The sequence below is a fragment of the Pholis gunnellus genome (assembly GCF_910591455.1).
Source record: "Pholis gunnellus genome assembly, chromosome: 3".
Taxonomy (NCBI): Eukaryota; Metazoa; Chordata; class Actinopteri; order Perciformes; family Pholidae; genus Pholis; species Pholis gunnellus.
Genome location: NC_136529.1, coordinates 11668734 through 11689763, shown reverse-complemented (window position 1 = coordinate 11689763; position 21030 = coordinate 11668734). Strand labels below are relative to the sequence as shown.

The 21030-nt window shown below is 41.8% G+C and overlaps 1 protein-coding gene across 1 annotated transcript in view; it reads right to left on the bottom strand.

Moving 5' to 3' along the window:
- The window catches only part of syn2b (synapsin IIb), a gene marked incomplete at both ends in the record, with an annotated part of 67855 nt that extends 49666 nt beyond the window's left edge, over positions 1-18189 (bottom strand). The window contains one exon of the mRNA XM_079184159.1: positions 17738-18189. Coding sequence (XP_079040285.1) covers positions 17738-18189 — 452 coding nt within the window. The remainder of the gene's footprint in view (positions 1-17737) is intronic.
- Positions 18190-21030: the final 2841 nt, after the last annotated feature.

Here is a 21030-nt window from a genome sequence, read left to right as displayed (position 1 = left end):
GTCAAGGGAATAGCTTAACACAGCGGCAGCACTAGGTGCACACATACAGTGGAAGTATTTTCTTCTCCCTTATTTGAGCGTCTGTATCTGTGTCGTACTTTCACTCGCTGCCCCCCCCCCCCCCCCTCCCCCACCATATCTTACTCCCTCACTTGACATGTTTTCTCCACACCTCAATGTCCATTTCCTCTGTCCGCTCTCTCCCTCTCTTTCATCCTCTCATCCTCCTGTCACTCTCTCATAGCTGACTGTGCTAACGTGTGTGTGTGTGTGTGTGTGGTGAGATCGTTGAGCCATTGCATGGCTGAGTGCAGCGGCCCTGGGGCAGTCATGTGCCATGGTGCACAGTCGGAGGATGGAGACACGTGTCGCACATCTTTCTGGTTACCATTCTGCCCTAACCTCTCTCTCTCTCTCTCGTTCATCCTTTATGTCCTTCTGAGCCTTTTTTATGGTCTTTGTTGCTTTCTCAGCATCTTTTTCTCCCCCGTCTCCCTTCATTTATTTCAATCTTTCAGTCTCAGTCAACCTCAAACATTTTTTTTTCCAAACACCTCAATTCACTTTTGATCATCCTACTCCCATTTTGCTAATGCCTTGTGACATCACAGACAGGAAGTGAAGCCTCATCCCACCCTCCTTCCTTCACCTGTTTTGTCTCTCACATCCTGTCCTCTGCACAGATATTATCATCCCCTCTGCCTGTCCTCTCCTCAGTCTCCTCTGCTCTCCCCACTAAAAACTGAAATGTAATTATTCTTCTGGCATACTTATTGGCCCCCAAGACATTGACGCTAAATATTCTGTGTTCACTTCTGTTTAGAAGACATGGGCTTCAACAAATAAATTGCCTTTTCCCGTTCCAGCATCTGTTTCTTCTGGGATGTTTTTCACTTATGCGGAATAATCTCACAATAACAAAGCAGAGAATTATATATATATATATCTTATGCCAAAGAAAAATAGCTTTAGTTTAATTTCAAGAGTGCAAATAAAAGACTTAACACTTAATACACAATACTTTCTGTGTCCGTATTTGAATTACACCAATGTAGGCGAGAAATGACTCCAGACACATCTGACCATCATTTTGAAAAATTGGGTATAAATTGACGTGTGCATTTTGTCCACAAGACGTTTGTAGAATTCAGCTGTAATATCTTTATGATATTCCTTTAATGATTATCATTTGTGCACTTGGTGATTTTCAAGTATGAAGTTCCTGAAGCTGCTGAGAACAGAATTTATTTTATCTCATAAACTGACTTAAATATTTTGATGTATATGAACCTTGATCAAAAATGTAAATATACAATTTAGTAGCCTCTAAATCAATCAGTGAGCAACGTCAGCATGACGCCATCTTTAGAAAATGCATGCATAACTTTTCATTTCAGATATATGATGTCAATAGGCAAAATATTCTAAATGTTGTGCAAATAATATCATCATAAGGTCCAAATATTGAAGAGACTTTGATCCAAGCAAGTATACATTTAATGCTTTAATGATAAGCTCCTTGCAACTGTCGACTTGACGGCTTCTAAATGTGGATTTTATTTGTAGGGTGAGACAATATTTGGTTAACTTTATCAATGTGCATTTATAAAAATCAATAGAAGATAAATGAAGATGTTGAGCATGATGGATAGCTGAAATAAATGACGACCATTCAGTCAATCAGTCAGTGGGAACATTACCCTAATTCCACCAGCCTCTGCTAAATGAACACTAATAAAACAAAATCATGTAAATGTCCCAGGGGATGAATCAAGATTAATTTTCCCCAACATCTGCAATCTGTGGGACTTTGGCTCATTTAATTGCCTTGTTAATCACCAAATATTTAAAAGGGGCGAGATCTGAGATTGGGAGCATTTCGATTGCCTTAAACTCTCAACATGTTGAACAGCGCTAACAGTGCAAAAAAAAACAGCGAAAGTGCTTACAGAGCTAACACAGTATGTTGGGGACAATCTAAATGACTAATTATAATGTGTGCTTACAGAGTCTGGTGTCCTAATTTGATCATCTTTATTGCACCCTGTCCTTGTTGTGTGAACTGCCTCTGACATTAAGCACCACAGTTGTTTAGTCTATTCGAAAGAACACTCAGCAGCATGTCCTGGATTGAAATGATAATTAGGACTGCGGGAGCGTTAAGATGGGTACAGAGCTATGTTATGAGAACTTAGCCTCCTGACTACGAGAATGTGACCTTTGTGCCAGAACAAATGCGCAGGTGAAGTTGCAGACATCTACTTGGACTACACGGCGTGGACGCCATTTGTGTGTGTGTTATGCTTCTGTGATGTATTATTGCCTATGAGACTGTTGTTTACGGAGTATAAATATCTGAGGCTCAGAGACAGCTCTCCGAGCAGCCTTGATCCATGTATACTGTATGTGAATCAACTCTGTCTCCTTCTTGCAACAATAAATGTCCTGTTTAATGATTTTCCATCGGTCTCGGGTGAATCTTTCTAACAGTGTCACTCCAGTGTTCTCCTCTCTTCACTGGCTGCCTGCGTCCTTTTGAGAGGTGAAGATCCCCCCCCCCCCATCCGGTGGACCACCATGGGAGCTTAATTCAGTAAAATATAAGTAGTTAACAGAGAGACATCATTTTTTGATCCTGTTTGATTTGTGCCTTGAATTACACATATGATGTTTGTCAATTTAAAAGATAATTTTGCAAGTCAAAAAAAGTCGTAGTTTGTCATAAAACTGTTGAAGTGTAAGTCTGTGAAAATACATAATTAGAAGGTCTACACATCCAAAAGACGTCTTTCTCGCTGAACCTGGCTAGCTTGTGTTTTGTAACGTATAATATGAGACGATGGATGTCGATTACTGAGCGGTTTCAAACAAATCTAAATGCTACTACGAAAAAACCTACGACAAACTGGGACTTTCTTGAATTGTAAAATTATCTTTTAAATTGACAAAAAACTGTGTAATATGTGTAATGTATGCAACAATTAAAATGAGATCCATAAAACATATTATTATTAATAATAAATGTGTGCTAGAGAGCCTGTAGAAATAATTTGCCCATCTGGGCTGGCTCTTTTTTCTCTTCTGTTTTTATTATAGCACTTTGTCACAGGGAGCTGCACGGTGTAACAACGGGTGACACTAAAAACCCTCTGGGCTGAGGAGAACAACGATGAGTATGATGATGAGAAAAGGACAAAAATATCAGGTTGAGTTGGGAAGCTGATGAGAGAGATGATCTACAAAAGGGACAGTATTTAGGTCTTGCAGTGTGGCCAAAAGGCAATGAAGTGAAATGTGGATCTTTGATCGGCCAGAAGGTTTGTTAAAGACAGCAGCGCCACTCCACAAAACCCAACCCCACAGCAGGAAGTAGATGACGGCCCAATCAAGCCTCTTCACCGCTGCTTTAAGTTAAGCCGGTTTGAAGTTCGATGATTTGAGGATTCCTGTGGTGATGGAGAGAGTCAGCTTCTATTTCCGTACAGCTTTTACTCTCTTGCTAAGGCAAGCAACAATGCTGTACCAACTGCAGCTCCCTGTTGGCAGCAAAACCCCTCCATGTGGGTGTTTGAGACGAGCTCAGGAAGGAGGATATTCTATCTGGTCACGACTCAGGCGGCGCACTCTGCACATGCACACGTACACACAAACACAGACACACGTGTGCAGCCAAATGTTGACGTGTTGCTGCCATAATTCTCTAAGCCATTTTAGAGAAGTGCTTGCTGTGACATGTCATGTGACTGCCCCTGAGGTTGTGTGAAATGCAAGCCTGTGAATGGTTGACATACAGCACACAGTATACGCAGAAGGCAGCCTTTAGCACACACAGTCAGCTGCTGCACACCCACCCACACAATCCAACACCTACAGCGCACATATGGAAACACACACACACGTACACATTCGTGTCTAATGAAACCAGCCCTCACAATTAGTTTGCAGGAATCTTTAACGTTATTTCTTTAGAGTAGTTTAGGTGTCGTGACATCCACTCCCAGCTATCACATACAGCTCAATTACTTCACCATTGATTTATAAGTCCACTGTTTGCAGACAGGATGAATAACTGAAGCAATAACAAAATGGGTTGTGAAATAATTAAAAATACCAAAAGGATTTTATATAACATTAAATCATTTATTATATTATAACTAATATGTATCTATATATATATATATATTGCAATTGTTCTTACTATACTTATACTTACATATAGTTCACACACCATGGCTGCCATTGCACTACTGCGCTTTATTCTAGTGTGAGTATTTATTCTGGTGTGAGTATTTATTCTAGTGTGAGTATTTATTCTGGTGTGAGTATTTATTCTAGTGTGAGTATTTATTCTGGTGTGAATTATTTATTCTGGTGTGAGTATTTATTCTAATGTGAGTATTTATTCTAGTGTGAGTATTTATTCTAATGTGAGTATTTATTCTAGTGTGAGTATTTATTTTAGTGTGAGTATTTATTCTAGTGTGAGTATTTATTCTTGTGTGAGTATTTATTCTTGTGTGAGTATTTATTCTAGTGTGAGTATTTATTCTTGTGTGAGTATTTATTCTGGTGTGAGTATGTGCATTAAAGTGTGTGCAGAAACTCGAGAGGAAGCGATCTCCCGCTTGGCCTTTGCAGCTTGTTGTGTCTCCATATTGACAGTGTGACACTTACACCTACTACAGCGCTGCATGTCACGAGCAAGCTATGCACCATGTGTGGTGTGTGTGTATGTATGTGAGGCAGAGAGAAACAAACAGGGAATAAAGGACGGTTATTACATAGTATGTGTTCGTGTGCTGCTGAGGACCAATTTGCAGCGTCAGGACAATTTGGGAAAGAGAGGGCATTTTAGTCAGTTCGCTTCTTTAAAGGGTCACTTGGGATTTAATCAATTGATTTGAATGGAATTGCAGCAATCAGTGGGTTCGCTTTGTAGAGGTTAAGTAGATTAGTAGGTGCTTTGGTGCTACTGGGCATGTAGTCGCAGTGGTTAAGATTGGGAATTTATGCTTTTGTTGCGTTATGTCAAAGGACCTTGCAACTATAGTAGTGCAAATATGTGTGAGTTTTGTGTTAACTGTGCTGTATTTCCTGCTGAAATGCACCACTGCACCTTACACCACATGGTCAAGTGAGCCATTCAAGACCTCAGAGAATTACTAATTGAAGCTGTGCTGCAGCTGGCTAAAAACAAAACAAAAGCCTGGCTAGCGAATCAGGCCTCGCTGAATTTAAAGTCACAGCTAGATTCAGCTAGTTCCACTTCCAACTTGCTGTCTTCATAATATGTTTTCTTCATACTAACAAACAGCTTTTTTACAATGTGTCCTTTCAGCTTTGAGAGAGTTTCGTCAGACACTACATTTGTCAGACGCTGCAGAACTAATGGTGGCAGCTCCTGTACTGTCTACCAGTATATGTGTGTGGGCTCTGCAGTTCCCCTGTTGCTGCGTGGTACCCTGCTGCAGAAAAGGGACGAAAAAACACTGTGGAAGCAAGGTCAGAGCTGTCTCATTATCTAAATCACTTCATCTTTCACAAAACACTTTATCTGATTAATATGACAGTGTACAGAGTGACTGCTGCAGAACCTCGCCTCTAAAACACTGGCAAAGCTTATAATTCTAATGCCACTGATGGCAGTGAGGTGTGAGTGGTGTGAAGATATACTTTGAGTCAACATTGGAGTTGGTGATTTTGCATCGATGATATGAATTTGTATTTAACTCACTGGAGCAGCTAAAAGCAGACATTCCCATATTGTTATTTCAATAACTCAGACCTGTAGAAAATTGCCATATTTCCATATATATATATATCTTTATAATCATCTAAAATCAAATAAACTGTGGCAGAAGAGAGTATCTATAATGCCAATTTAGAGACATACTAAATACTGAATCAACAATCAAAAGATCAAACATGCTTTTTCATGTGTCTAACTGATGTTGTGATAGATAATGAGATGCATAATCTCCATTGTTCTGATCTCGTTTCCAGAGGAACGTAAATGTTTTGAATAATTAAATTATCTTTTGCCCTTCAGGATTTTAGTGAACACTGTAGATTAATTATGTGTGTTTATGGGATGACTATTTTAAGCTGCCATTGTGGTATCATGTGTTTTGAGACAATCCTTGGTTATGTACATACAAATATAGGCAATAGGCATAGAAAATGTCTTCAACTTTTTTTTTTTGTAAAACAAGGTTCTGCTTGGCATCGAATGCTGTGTGGGCAACACGATGAGTAGTGAGCCGGGGCTCAGACTGGCTTTAAGCCTATCTGATCCTTCGATGGATTGGAGCCTCTCATTATATGGACTGAGACAGCAAGAGGAAGCAGGAAGGGGAGAGAGCAACAGACACTAGGAGATAGTTACCTGGGGAGAAAAAGCCTGGAGCCCTGTTAGACGCAGCTTATTGTTATAGCCTCTACCCGAGGTGGCTCATGGTTGTGGATGGAAAAATTGAATCTTTCCTTCAGCTGAACTCATTTTCCCTCCGTTTTCACTCTTTCATGTCCGTCTCTCTATTTCTAAACAGCTTTCTCCGTCACCACCTCTGTTCTCCTGTTCTCATCTCTCTCTCTACTTTCCCCTCATTATTCCTTCCTTCCCTTGTCTGTCGGATGATTCCCTGCTGACTTCCAAAACTAACAGCGCTTCATTCACATCGACCCTCGCCTAATGGAAGACAAACAAAGGCAGGCTGACTCTTCTCCCAGCTCACAGACAAAAGGGATACGCCGAGGAGACATGACTCCCTATTTAAATTCTGCTAAGGGAATTCACATAACCTCAGAATTAATTTGGGGAGCCCTCAGCCCCGTATTTAATCGCCCAGCAGACGTATATGTCGGTAGGTTGCTTCTGTCGGTGCAGTGCTCTGGGTACAAACGGGGTTGGCTCAAGGGGAAAAACCCTTGCTCAGTCAGCTTATTGCACTACTCCTGAGCTGATCAAATTATGTGTACGTTCAGTACAATTAGAGTGCAACATAATTAAGCCACTTAAGCTACAAGACTCAGGAAACGCTGGGCCTCATGTAAGGATCGACCGGTACGAACAGACCTGTGGCCCATTTAAGAGAATTTGGTTCATTCACCAATTTTCTTGTACTTTTTCTCTTACGTACGGTACGAAGGTAATTCAGTGGTCCAGACCTGTCGCACAGTCATGTTTCCAGTGAAGGGTAAAAAATAAATTTCAACTGACATTCAACATTTGAATTAATTTGGGGTTTTAAATATGAAACTAAAACTACTATACAGAAACTAAAAAATAAAATACACAACTAAGACAAAGTTAATGAAATGTTCTTATTGTGTTCATTATATCATAATCATCATCATGGCTTACAAATTTACTACGTTTTTAATTTAATATTTGTATTAGCGTATCTTGATACAGCAACTTTTCGCTAGAGAAAAATTCTCTTAATCATGTACTTCTTTGCTTTAGATGGACATTTCTTTGCATTAAACTTCGTGTGAAACTAGTGGCTCTTTATTTCTGTCACAGCACAGCGCTCCTCTGATGACACATCGTTGACAGCTGTGCAATTAATATTTTCTAACACCACCCCTGACTTGCTATATTTATGTTTGCTAATTTTCAACAGCAAGACCTGAAACTCTTTTTAATCTTTGGTGAGATTTTTGTGAATGAAACGTCCCCACACAGAACAGAACAGGTAGCCGTGTATGACTATGTTCGGAGCGTTGATAAGGCTAATAATAAGCTTTTAGTGAACAGCTGGTATTTGTCAGGCTCAAACGAGCAACGTTTGTCCAGTTAAGAGTGTTTGTTGAATCCGACTTCACTCGTAACAGCAAACCTCACTGAAAACAGAAGAAGTTTTATATAATACGTTTTTTAGGATTAGAATATGAAAATGTTGTGCATTCAAACATTCTGTCAGTGTGCAAACCGAAGCGATATGTCATAACGGAGTAGGGTGGTGAGCCACCATGCTAACAGCATTGATAACCAAGCAAACCGGTGCTGGCATGACTTTTTAGCAATTAATTAGCAAACTATTTCAGTAGCCGAGCTACAATAACTCGCGCAGAAACAAGAACGGGCTAATTAGTGTGAACAAAATAATTTTAAGCATAACTAAGTTGTTTTCATTGCTTTTTTACAGATTTGTATTTGTGTGTGATGAGAGAAAAAGTACCCCAGCTGCTGTAGACAAGATGCAGTCTCTTCATGACCTGTGCTCAGTTCGGTCAAATCAACAGGCCAAATAATAAGTAGGTCAAATCGTGTTTCTCTTCACTTGGACAACAACTGTCCAGATACTAAGGAGATAATAATAGCATTATGTCGTCAGTGATGCCTCCGCTATGGTCATTTTGTGCGGGAAATTTGTCAGAAATTTTATTAATCAGATGCTATAACGTTGCCTACAAGCCTTACAGCAAGTCATCCCTCTTATAAACCCCATTAGGTAGAAATAAATTATTAACAATATTCAAACGGTGGAGCGTTAGGAGAAGGGTGGCTACAACCTCAACCCAAGCTTCATCCTCATGAGCTCTATAAACATTCCATATCCTAAGAAGTTTATTTGTCATTTGTTGTAAATGTAACCATTTACCTATGTCCAGTAGTTATTTCCTTGTGAACAATGGCTTCATCTTGAACAAGAATTAACTTTTTTTTTTACGTATGTGATCTCCTGTCATTAAAAAACAAAACTGTACTGGATGTAATTACTGGCCACTTTGCTCAGCTGTAATTAGAGTCAATGAACGGGTTAAACGTTTGGGTTTGCATAATAATTCCCTTTCCTCTGCTGGTGATATTATCACAGCAAGTGCAAACACTGCTGTCTCTCTCAGAAACACACACAGGCTCCTCCTCTTTATTCAGAAGCTAAATGAAAGTGACGAGAATGAATGCCTGAGTCAGTCTCAAGCTAAAGAAGTATCATTATGAGACAACGCAGTCCACAAAGGGCAGTACTATACTTACAGTAAAGAATATAACAAAAGTGCTTGTAGGAACAGTGTGTAGTATTTAGGGGGATCTACTGACCAAAATGGAATATCATATTAATAAGTATGTTTTCTTTATTGTATAATATAGTATTTCGTAGCTTACAATGAGTCCTCTTCAAGGAGCCAGCCGCCATGTTTCTACAGTAGCCCAGAAAGGACAAACCAAACACTGGCCGCTGGATGACCCCTCCTCCTACACACTGTTAACGCGAGATTTTAACCACCTACCGGTTCTACCGCTGCAGTTACAGTTCATATTGGCTTTAATGCCACATATTGTTGGTCATAATTAGGGGCGCAACGGATCACAAAACTCACGTTTCGGATCACGTTTTTTGAGTCACGGATCGGATAGTTTTTGGGATCAGCAAAGAAAAGGGGAAGAGACAAATATAACTTCCATTTATTAGTTAAAGAACTTCAAGAACACTTAAAGAAAAGAACTTTGGGCGATAGTCTTACTTGTTACTTGAAAAGGAACAGCAGCAGTAAAACGTTATTACACACTATGATGATTAAACTGTAAAAAAAAAAAAATACTCAATTGATCTGCGGTTCACAAGTGTGCAGAACCGTGAGGGGTGATCCGATCCGCGATCCGTTACACCACTAGTCATAATAGTTATCCCGTCAATTTGTGCAGTGAGGAATTGAGCAACTGTTTTCCTCTTGTTAAAAGAATATTTTATTTTCAGCAGCAGCGTGTACAAGGTTGTTCTTTTTGTACAGTTTGTAACCGCTGATGTGCATTTTAGCTGGTGATTCATATCAATGTCCTCAGTCAAAGAAAAGCTCCTTGCAAGCTCACAAATCAGCCTTTTGGAGAAGCCACAGCCCGTCAAACGTGTGATTGTGAACTTATGAGTTTGTGAATCAGTTGCAAGTTCCATTAGTTGCTAAATTTTACTGTTTGTAAGGAAGACAAACCTACAGGTGGACGATCACAACAACACAATTTGACGCTATTCCGCCTACTTTGTAGCAACTAATAAAAAAAGAGTTTGACAAAACTAACTCATCACAACTCAAGACTGAGGACTCCATAGCTGTTCTGGGGTCTTTCATCTAGTCATCACGAGCAGATGAAGGTTACGAATTTGTCTTTTTTTGTCTATGATCAGTTTACAGCTATACAAGATAGCAACTATATTAGCTGTTTAGAGCTAATGTGTTGCTACTGCAATTATTGGGTTGTGTATTTTACTCTTTCAGTTTCATTCTTTATGTGTATAAATGGCAAAACTTGGCAGGGTTTGAACTCCCTTAAGCACTCTTTCCTTCCTTTACTCCTTCGAGGAGACACGGTCTAAAAAAGGTAATCCCAATATTTAAATGATTATCATGTCTCTCCCTTTCTATGACTGCAGGCTTTTCACCTCACAAGTGTGGAAGTTCACAACAGCTTTTGGACAAACTTCAAAATCACCATGAGTCACATGGCGCCTCATAAACACAACAATTTGAGCCACTTTGTCTTTCATGCTGATAACATGTCTGTAAAATGCATAGTGTCATTTAGAGACAGGAAGAAAGAGAGTTTCAATTTTAGTGTGAATGTACAACTTTGATTGTCTTAATTGTTACATTTCTTTTTGCGTCTCATGCAGTAAACGCAAACCCCAAACAGCTCTTTGTGGTAGAAAAAAAGAAAAATCTCATTGATGCCTCTTTTCAACCATTTCACAATTTTTGAAGAGGATTACCTGTTGCCATAGCAACAGTGGCCTATTTCACCAGACGTTGTGATGCTGATTAGTCTCGTTTACGGCCCTCCTAGGTATCTGTGGGCCTCACGCATAGTAACAGGTTTACTGCGGAGGACTCGGAGAAGCACCCCCGGCACAAAAACAACCAGCAACACTAATGACACAATCAATACGGTGTTCCTCTTCTTTTCACTATTCTCAGTTGACCTAGTGTGTGTTTTTAGTTTTAGATAGTAAGTTGTAAAGTCATGAGTTGACAAAACCCTCCGTTGCTTGGGTCACGTAAAGTTGAAATAAAGTGTGAATATCTTGCATGATGACGGAGTAAAAAGGCTTTGTGTTGTAGCTCACGTCGATGCATAGCCGCAGAGCTGTAGCGTTAGCGCCTCCTCATCCGACTGAAGAGGCGCTAAAGAGAAGAGAACTGAAGAGCTCTGTTTGTACAATGAGCACATGTTACAATCACAAGGTCACAACACAAGATCAAACGTCTCTATTCAAGCAAGGTATTCCCGATTTAAAAACAAATAACAAAACGACACATTTAGCATTATAACGTATAATAAGTATACCAGCTTAGCCTAAATTCACAACAGATGTTTCACCTCTGGAGTGTATTCCTTCAATCTACTCCGGTCCTTTTCAGCTGCAGTGGCGGCCAAACCCCACCTCACAAAAGACTTATTTTTCTAAATAGTAAGTCTATTTGTTTTAAATGGAGTCAAACTGCGGTTTTACTCATGTGTACATCCATTCTAAAGGATGTCAAACCTCCTTTGCTGGCAACCATTCATTCGGACTATACTGCTGCCTGTGGCTTCTTGGTGAGATTGTATTTTTTGCTTGGCTCTTTTAGTTTAACAGCCTAATCAGGTGTGAATTTATAGAGATGGCACAGGCTTTAAGTGCTGTGCTTATCGAACTGTCTTCACAAAATGTCCTCCACAGCGGAGAACGGGAAGCAAAAAAAACAGCACACTCATGAAAAAGTAAAAGGAAAGATATTTTACTTCCTGTCGCATTTAAATGAGCTGAAAGGCTAACTGCTTTCCATGACATAAATTAAATGGTTGATCTTGGGTCTCAACGGGCCTTTAGGGATAAGTCTAGCGCTGGTTATTATTAGTCAGTCGGTATCGACACCGCCAATGCCACAGATCTGTATTCCCTGAGCCTGGTCTCCTGAGAGCAAACACAAGCCTCCTGTTTATCTAGGTGCTCCTCACAGAGACGGTACTGAACACATACAGCATCGGCTATCAATTAAAGGGCTCATCCTGAAAGCTGCACAATAAAACCAGCGCACGGGTGTTACTATTCAGTATATATATAAGTGTTAAAAGATTCTCAAGGAAATGACAAATAAATCATTATTTTTTATATATTATTTAGATTTCATACATATTTGATTTTCTAGAGAATAATGAAATGGGCGATGGCATTTCATTAATGATGCCAATGTTTGTGTTTCAAATTTGATACCCAAGAGCTTTTTGTTTCTTTACTTACACAAGCCCCCCAAAAAATGTTAGTTTAAACTAATTAATAAATTCCTCCATATTAACTTCTCATTGCAAAACAGAGGGCACTAGAAACTAATTTTCTTAGTGTTCACAGCTGCATATGTGAAACAAATTAATATTAATATGACGGCTTCCTGACCTGCCCACGCTATAGGTTCGGTTAACTTAGGAACAAAAACTACTTGGTCTACTACCGCCATGATTGGTCTGCATTGTCAATTAATCTGTACGTAGTTTTTTTAATTCATCAATTAATTATTTAGCACATTAAGCTCCCATGCAAACTGTGAAAAATGTCCATTCTAGTGGTTAAGTGACTGAGACATACACGTTACATTTACTATTCGTCCGTGTCAGATAAAGGTAAACTGATTAGCCATTTAAAAAAACGCTTGACCCAACACAATTTTGTAACTTTTAAAACCATCACATCCTATTTTGGAAATAACAAGGTTACACATTCCACCTTGGAGTTGTTTCTGTCTCATCCCTTTGGCTGAAAAGGCCACTGGTCTAGTAACAGCTGAGAGGTACAAGACTTCAGAGGTCGAAACCAAGAGGACCCCATAAAGTCAACATGACGCCACCACCGGCTGTAATAAGGTCAGTTCTCTGTGTGTGTGTGTGTGTGTGTGTGTGTGTGTGTGTGTGTGTGTGTGTGTGTGTGTGTGTGTGTGTGTGTGTGTGTGGACCTGCAGCTGAGAACCATGATGCCACAGATAATTCCTAATAACCGCCATGAAAGCTACAGTTCTATAGTAAACTCGGTAAGCAGGAACGAGGAACAGCATATCCACAAAAAATGCTGAATTCTATGTGAAATTTAACAGTATTTTCTACTGTGTATAATTATATGACTGAGAACAGAAACAGAGCGTGCAGGTACTTGTAAATTCATGTGTGTGTGTGTGTGTGTGTGTGTGTGTGTGTGTGTGTGTGTGTGTGTGTGTGTGTGTGTGTGTGTGTGTGTGTGTGTGTGTGTGTGTGTGTGTGTGTGTGTGAGATGTTGATGGAGATATACACGGCTCCACCTCCCCACCTGCTCTCACTGTGTACTCCTGTCTCGGTCTGTGATGGAGAAAATTAAAATGATGCGCATGCATGAACACAAGCACACAGACATGCACAAACGTAATGCTGTTCTTTAAATTAAATGCATGTCGTTGTCATCATACAACAAATGTGATTGAGTCGATTAAAAACTGCACCTTTTCCACAGAAATAGAAAATAATCCCAACCCAAACCTGTGGCTTTCTCTCTTATTTACTTAGTTTTTATGCTCACTCAGTAAGAAGTGATTACAAGAACTTTTATACCCCCACCACCTCCGTGAAGCAGTTGTAAATGTTTTGTTGGCTAATCGGTATGCTCTCAAATACCAACCGATCAAAGCTTGAGCTTTAACTGCAGGGCGTCATTCACCATCGACGCCTGCTCCTCTGTGCATCAACCTGCAGTCAAACCAACAAAACCCTATGAGTCATATTAAAGTCAACGGCCCAAAATAATCTCCTCTGATGAGCACTTATGCAATATAGGTAAATACGCTCACTGGCGCTGGGGCACAAACTGCGGAGTGCATACTCAATAGATAAACAGAGAGGGAGGTAAAGAAAGGGAGAGACGCACACAGATATAGAGAGCAGAGGAACGAGAGCAGATGTGGCCTTTGGGCAGAAAGTGCTGAATCACCACGTCACTTCTCGTTACTTCATCGCATCGGGAACCCGGAGCACTTCCTCTGGAGCCACACACAGAGACACTGTCGTGGTAAGAGGCAGAGAGAGGGGAAGCAAAGAGGAAAGAGGCGGAGACAAACAAGAAAGAGGGTCACGTAAAACATCGGAAGAAGGGAGATTCCCATCTTCCTTAATCCTCAACTCTGTGCTGATATCACCTTGAAAGGCCCTGGCGGACACTGTCTGTTCCCTCTGTTACATAAGGTCTGCATGAGGCTATACTCAAGCACTCCCATTCTGAATTACCTGCAAAATACACGCACTCGTTCATCACGCGGCTTCATTGTGGTCTCTATTTGTGGCACAGTCAGAGTGAGCCATCACAGCCGCCCGGTCCATTTCTGAGAGCTCAGAGAGAGAGAGTCTTGATACCTGTGGTGGCTTACGTACCTGCTAGTACTTTTGTAGGCGGTGCCAGCGTTATTTAGAGTTATAGCACGTTACTAACAGCATGTTTAGTTTCCGTGTCTCTTTCAATATGCAAAGTTTAGATGGATTTAGAAAGGGAAGTTTAAATCGAGAATTAAAAGAGGCTTCATTTTGGGAAAAGGCAAATTAGGGCACACAGGAGGACTTAAAATAAATTAAATAAAAGCTTCATTGCTTCTTATTACTATCATCCACTTGATTGTAAGTGACAGGTGGAAATGACCAATTCCAATTGCACGTATCTCTCTTTTAGACTATTCATCAAACTTCGCTTGTGATTCATGTGTGTGTGTGTGTAGGGATGGGAATTGGTATTATTTTATTAACACCAATGCCATTATCGACTGTGCTTATTGGTCCGAATCTTCATGGTAAATGGACAAGCTTTTATAAAGCGCCTTTTCTAGTTTTCTGACCACTCACATCACATTCACACGCTGATGGCACAGCCTTCGGGGGAAATTTGGGGTTCAGTATGTTGCCCAGGGCCGTCCCTGATCTGCAGACTGCGTTGACCTCGCCCGTTGAGGAGCGCACACATTATTTTCGGTTCATTATGAAACTGTGGCGGGGCTTCGTCTTTGTAATTAATGGGAAACACTGCTCCTCCTTGTTACCAGCAGTGCAAACAGAGTTCAACGCCATAACGCATTAGTTTCTTTCAATGAGCAACTGTCAGAGGCATACACTTCCCATGGATCAGACCATTTGGAACCGGTTCTCGATTTTACCCCTAGGTGTGGGTGTTTGCGTCGGATTCTTAGATTACATGTGGTCTGCTACTCAGTGGTGTAACGGTAAATTGTGTTTGCTTCAGAAAAACTTTGTTTATACCAAATGTGTTTCTCACAATGAAAGGTATATTTATGTTTGGTATGTAAATCATATCACTAATACTCGAGGGGGCTGTTAAAGTTTCTACATCATGCAAGGAACTTACAGTGTTTAAGGTGATGTAACGTTAAGAAGTAATTATGGTTCAATCTAACTGAGGGCATCTTAAATATCAGAAATCGAGCTTTGTGATTTCATTCAAAATGACATGAAGGATAGAAGTTTCACAATGATGAGGATCATCAAGCTAAAGTCCGGCTTCAGGCTGATGCTATCCATCAAAAACCTTGACGAGAAACACATACAGAATCCCAGGACAGAGATGTGGCAGACATTTTGCAAGAACCTAAAAAAAAATATTTCTGTAATATATTTTACAACATTCACTTAGCACACATTTGTATTGTTAGCAGTCATTGTAAACTCAGCTATCTCTAAGCATACTCTACGTGTCTCACAAATGTGGAGTAATTAGATCTCCCCTTTGGAAAACCACAGTTCTTCATGCAAGTCAAACCACATTGTTAACGGTGGTTACAAGTCACTTAAAGTGACAGTGGCAGGCCATAAGGGGTTTCAGCGACGACAGGCTAATTTACTTTAAAGGGACAACTATGTAGCTGAAAAAAGGGGGCAGCTCACTACAGAGGAATAAACTCTCACCTGTTTTGTCTGGCTATGTACAGTAGGTGGAACTTGCTCTCACAGGTAGTAAACACAAACGATTCAACTGACCAGAGTCTGAAAACGCATTATTATATCCAGATCTATAATTCTGATGTGTGGTCATAACACATTTTGTAAGAGCAGGACTTCATTAGGTAAAGCCATGCATTCGAGCACCTTCTCTCTGAACGTGAGCTGCAGTTGTCTCTCGTTCAGGCATCGCCACATCATCCGATCATAAGCCACCAAAACACTCACAGCGAGAGAACACAGGATTACCATAATGTAGAGCTGCCGGTCACACTCAGAAAGTTCAGTGTGGTGAAACCTCAGCACTCGTGCATCCCTCCAAACACATGCATAATGCACCATAATGGAGATAATCCTGTTCAGATTTAAGTAATATCAACTGCACTAAAGAGGGAAAAAACATTCAGTCAGTGTCTGAAACTCAGACATTACTTAGTCAATAATAAATCTCACCATATTTTATTTTCCAAGCATACGCCGGTAGATAACTAGTACAGTACTATAGCATTTCAATACCGTCTCATTTAAAGAGAGTGGGGTTTGTGCCAAAATGAGACACTTAAATCTCAGTACCAGACAACTACAATGGCAAGGGTTGTTTTATGGGCACTAAAACATAAATATATTTATATGTATGAGCTAGAACTTTCAAGTCTATCTGCAACTACCAAGATGCATTTCCAAACAGAATAGAGTGAGCGTCCAAACATCTTTATTATAGCCCAAACCCATGCAATGTTAAGAAACCAATCTCAACTCAAGGCCTTCCTTTTGCTTGTTCTGGAGCTTATATGACACATAGTCTTCATCAGCAGATTGAAACACTTACTCTTTTTTTTTTTTTGCTATGCGTTGAACCATATTATTATTATTGAACCTACATGTTTTTTGTTAGCCACCGTAAACACGCTCATGACAACGTTGCAGAATGTCCATTAAATTGCGAAAGGTCAAAATTGTCACTCCTACATCACATCGCCATCCAGTACAGGGCTGAGATGATGAAATTACACCGAGATAATGGCGGCAATAAACGGCTGTAAAATCCATCATCGAGATCCACACAGAAAACCTTTACAGCGGGAAAATGTGATTTGCAGGAACAGAAAAGCGAGCGGGATAGCGGTACACAGCCAAGGGCTTCCATATCTCTTGTGTTTGTAATGTTTTATGCAGAGCTCTTGTAGCTCATGATATATGAGTTAATAGCTTGAGGATAATATCCTGTTAGCCAACTTGTGCTGTCAAGGGCTGAAATCACACTTGCTCATAGCGCTGTCACACTCACTCACGGACCTTAGAATATGCACGCACGCACATGGCGTCAGAAAGGTTCACGTAAACACACGAAAACAGAGGCAGGTGACGTGCGCTAGCTGGTGCGATGTGTGAATCCAAACCACAGAGAGAAAAGCTCTCCTGCCTGAGATTAATGGAGCGCGTTCTATTTTGGGAGCAGCTTTAGTGAGAGGAGAGAAAACAACATTTTAAAACATAGACACAGAACACAAACACAAAGGGACGTAAGAGTTCATTCAGGATTCGTGTGAGATTAAAATCAATCACTTGTGTCAGTCAGCGCTGGGCCAATGCGCCCACATGTGAGTTAGCTTTTTCTAATTAACAGTAAATCATATTCCTTCTGGCTGACTATAACACAAATATTGCTTTCACCAAATATGAAGAGCGTCCCAAAAAAAAAAAATCTGAATCACCGTGCCAGCTAACGCCACCACTTCCCCTCAGTCGATTGGCTAACACTCCACCCGTCATTGAAGTCCCTTGCATCCTCACACTTACCACTCGTGCTGGGGCTCATCGATGACCAACAGGATCTTGAACTTCTTGGAGAGCGAGGGAGAGGACGCCGTCTGCTCCACGAACACGGCGGCTGTCGCGGCGGTCTGTTTGACCACGTTGGTGATGGAGCTGAAGGAGCTGAAGAAGCCAGAGGAGCCACCAGAGGAGGAGGAGGAGGACGGGGCCTGTTGAGGCGGCGGCTGAACCAGCGGGTTCGCACGGCGCTCCTGAGCGGCGGGGGAGCTCGCGGGAGCCTGGGACGGGGACGGAGCTTTGGTCGGGGACAGGGCAGGGGCCACGGATGAGGGGCCACCTTGCTGGGAGGGGGAGGTGGCGGTGGCGGTGGGGGGAGGAGGAGCAGCCGGGTCCGACCTCTGGAGGTCTGACATGTAGCCATTGGGCAGGTTGGACATGAAGCTGCTGTCCGAGAGACGGCGTCGGAGGAAGTTCATGATTGCGGTCGGTCGGATAGATGCTCTCTCAGTGTGTCTCTTGGTCTCTCGGCTGAATGGAGTGAAAGCACAGACAGGCAGAGATGGTTACACAGAGAGAGAGAGAGAGAAACGCGCCGATCAGAGGTTAGATGAATGACAGAGAGCAAATCAGTCCGAATGCTCGAAGGGGTTGGCCGACGGGAGAGCCGCTTCTGAGCTCTAGGAATGGGTAAAGCAGGAAGGGAGGAAAGGATGGATGAAGCAGGATGGAAACAGCTCTGGTCCAGTCTTCAAGAAACAGCTCTCCAAAGCACAGCTAAGCCAGCAAAACAGCGTGCGTGTGGTGTTCCTCCCCCTGAGCCTCACGCCTCCTCACAAATGTGTGTGTGTGACGTGCGAGAGTGTGTGTCCGAGTGAGAGAGAGAGAGAGGTGTGTTTGGTGTCGCCCCCTTCGGTGAGGTGCAAGGTGCTCTCCCCCCTCTGCTCTGCCGTCCTGCCTCCTGAGCTGCTGTGAGCTGAATGCGCTCAAGAGATGCTGCTCGGCGCTGCTTATCTCACCCTTTCACTATGCCCCTTTTCCCTCTCGCTCCCTCCCTCACTCACTCTCTCTCTCACTCACTGGCTGTCTCCCCCCCCCCGCCGCCTCCTCCTCCTCTCCTGTCATCATCCTCCTACATCATAGGCTACGTGTGCGTGTCGTGCTGCAGCCTTGTAGCGCTTGCGTGCCGTGTGCAGCCACTGGAAGGGGTTTCCTGCGAGCGCCCATAAGGTGGGGTTAAGAGATGGAAACACCATCCACCCTGCTTCGCAAGCCCCGCCTCCTTCTCCCGCCATCCATCTTTCTACCGTCCATCTCAACCTGTTTTTCCCTCATCCCTTTTCATGCCATTGTAGGCTCATTCATTTCTAGTGGATTAATTCTCACAGAGCTAACCCCCCCCCCCATCTGATAATGTGCTTATGCCCATATTTTGCCATTAAAAAAAGATTTGGCAAAATGCAGGGCTGGGTTGATTTGTAAGTCTAACCTCTATAGTGAAGAAGCCTTTAGAGGACAGCAGGAAAAGAAAAGGAGAGGACAAGTATACAGAGATTCATTCCACTCCGATGGTTTCTATCGACTGATTTAATCCCTCAAATGATTCCCTCCAGTGGAACGTGTTGCTCCTCAATAACGTGCAGCCTAAGAAAGCGGCACATGGAGGTAATGGTGACGCTTGAGGAGACCCTGTTTGCAGTAAGATTTTCCCAATGATTTCCCTTAATTAGCATCTGAATGTTAAAGCAGCAACAACCAAAGGGTATCAAAGAGGTAGGTTTCTATCATGAACATGTCTGTGAGCGAATCACTGTCTTGGAAAACCTCGACATCCTTGCGGAACATTAGAAAACACGGATGACACAAACACACTCCCGAGTCCTTTCCGTTAGAGAGTAGACACAGTTTCTTTTCTACACCGCGTCACACTATTTATTTCCGTGTCTCTTATGCAGTCACTATTTAAGGGAATTAGAAGAGCACTTCTCCTAAATGCCAGCAGCAGCAGCGGCAGATACAGCTGTCTGTACTGTTTGCTGTTTGAAAAAAATATTCAGAAGATGACAGGACAAAAGAGAGAGAAAAGAGATTATTCAAGCGGGAAAAAAAATCCCACACACGTCTGAACCACACGAAGAAGAGCAGAGAGGCTGCAGAAGAAGAAAATATAGAGCCACAGTTACTCCATCTTGTCTTGAAAGGGTAAATATCCCTTGAATACACTAATTTAGAAATATTCTCCAACCCATTTATCAGATTCAACTGCTCAAGCATTGAGGTTTGTGGAAGCAAACGTCTTTCTAGCACTGATTCGATCTCAATTGATGGAAATATATTCGTTGACCTTTACGCCATTGAAGGGCTGCTCTTCAGCTCTTCTCTCTACCGCTCATATGACCGCATCTCTTTTCAACCTCAGCTATCTTTGAGTGAATCATAATTTGGGGTATTTTACACAGGCGAGGAGTGAGTGGTGTCTAGATTACTGCACAATATTGCACCGGATTCCATCAGCCACCACTTTGCCCCTCGTGTTTCAGGTTTAACAGCTAAAACAAACAACAGAGAAGTGGACTGTGCTTTTAAATCTAAAAAAAATCTTTAAAAACGCCTCGAGGGTTCATCCAAATTCATATGACGGGACACCAAATGTGCTGATGACAGAAAAAAAAGGTGAACCCACTTCACTACACGTTCAAAGAAACATTTGTGGTGACGATGAGTCAAGTCCATTGAGGAGAGGGGGGGGGGGGGCTGTGTTAAGTCAACCAAAAGAGAGCCGAGTGAGTCACAGAGCTGCAGTGTAATAAAATGTAGCGACATCCTAAGCTCGTCCTGGCCTACATGTTTCATGACACACATACACCCAACACCCAACACATTTTTTAAACAGCAATTATATAATACGTGTGTGCATTAAACGATCCAGAGGACGGAGTCAAAGATTTCACATTTGGCAATTTGTGCAACCAGTGACAAAGACACACTGCAGCATTTACAGCATCAATGATTAGCTCCACCCCCTTCAGTTGAGAAAAGGCTGACCAATAGTATTGCTTCCTTGTGTTTCCTCACCTCTTTTGACTTCCGTCCATGTGTTGTCAAATAAAACTCAAATTAGGCAATCTGATTGGTTCATAGCTGTGATACGTTAACCACACACTAAGGCTATGATGTCTAATTCCTTTGCACTTTCAGTATCGCTCTGCATCTGAGAAAAAAAACGTTAAGGCAACCGTCAAACGGGTCACGGGGGGATCACGTCCGCCAACACGGGTTACAGAGGTTACAGGTACAAAAATATACACGCAACATAACGG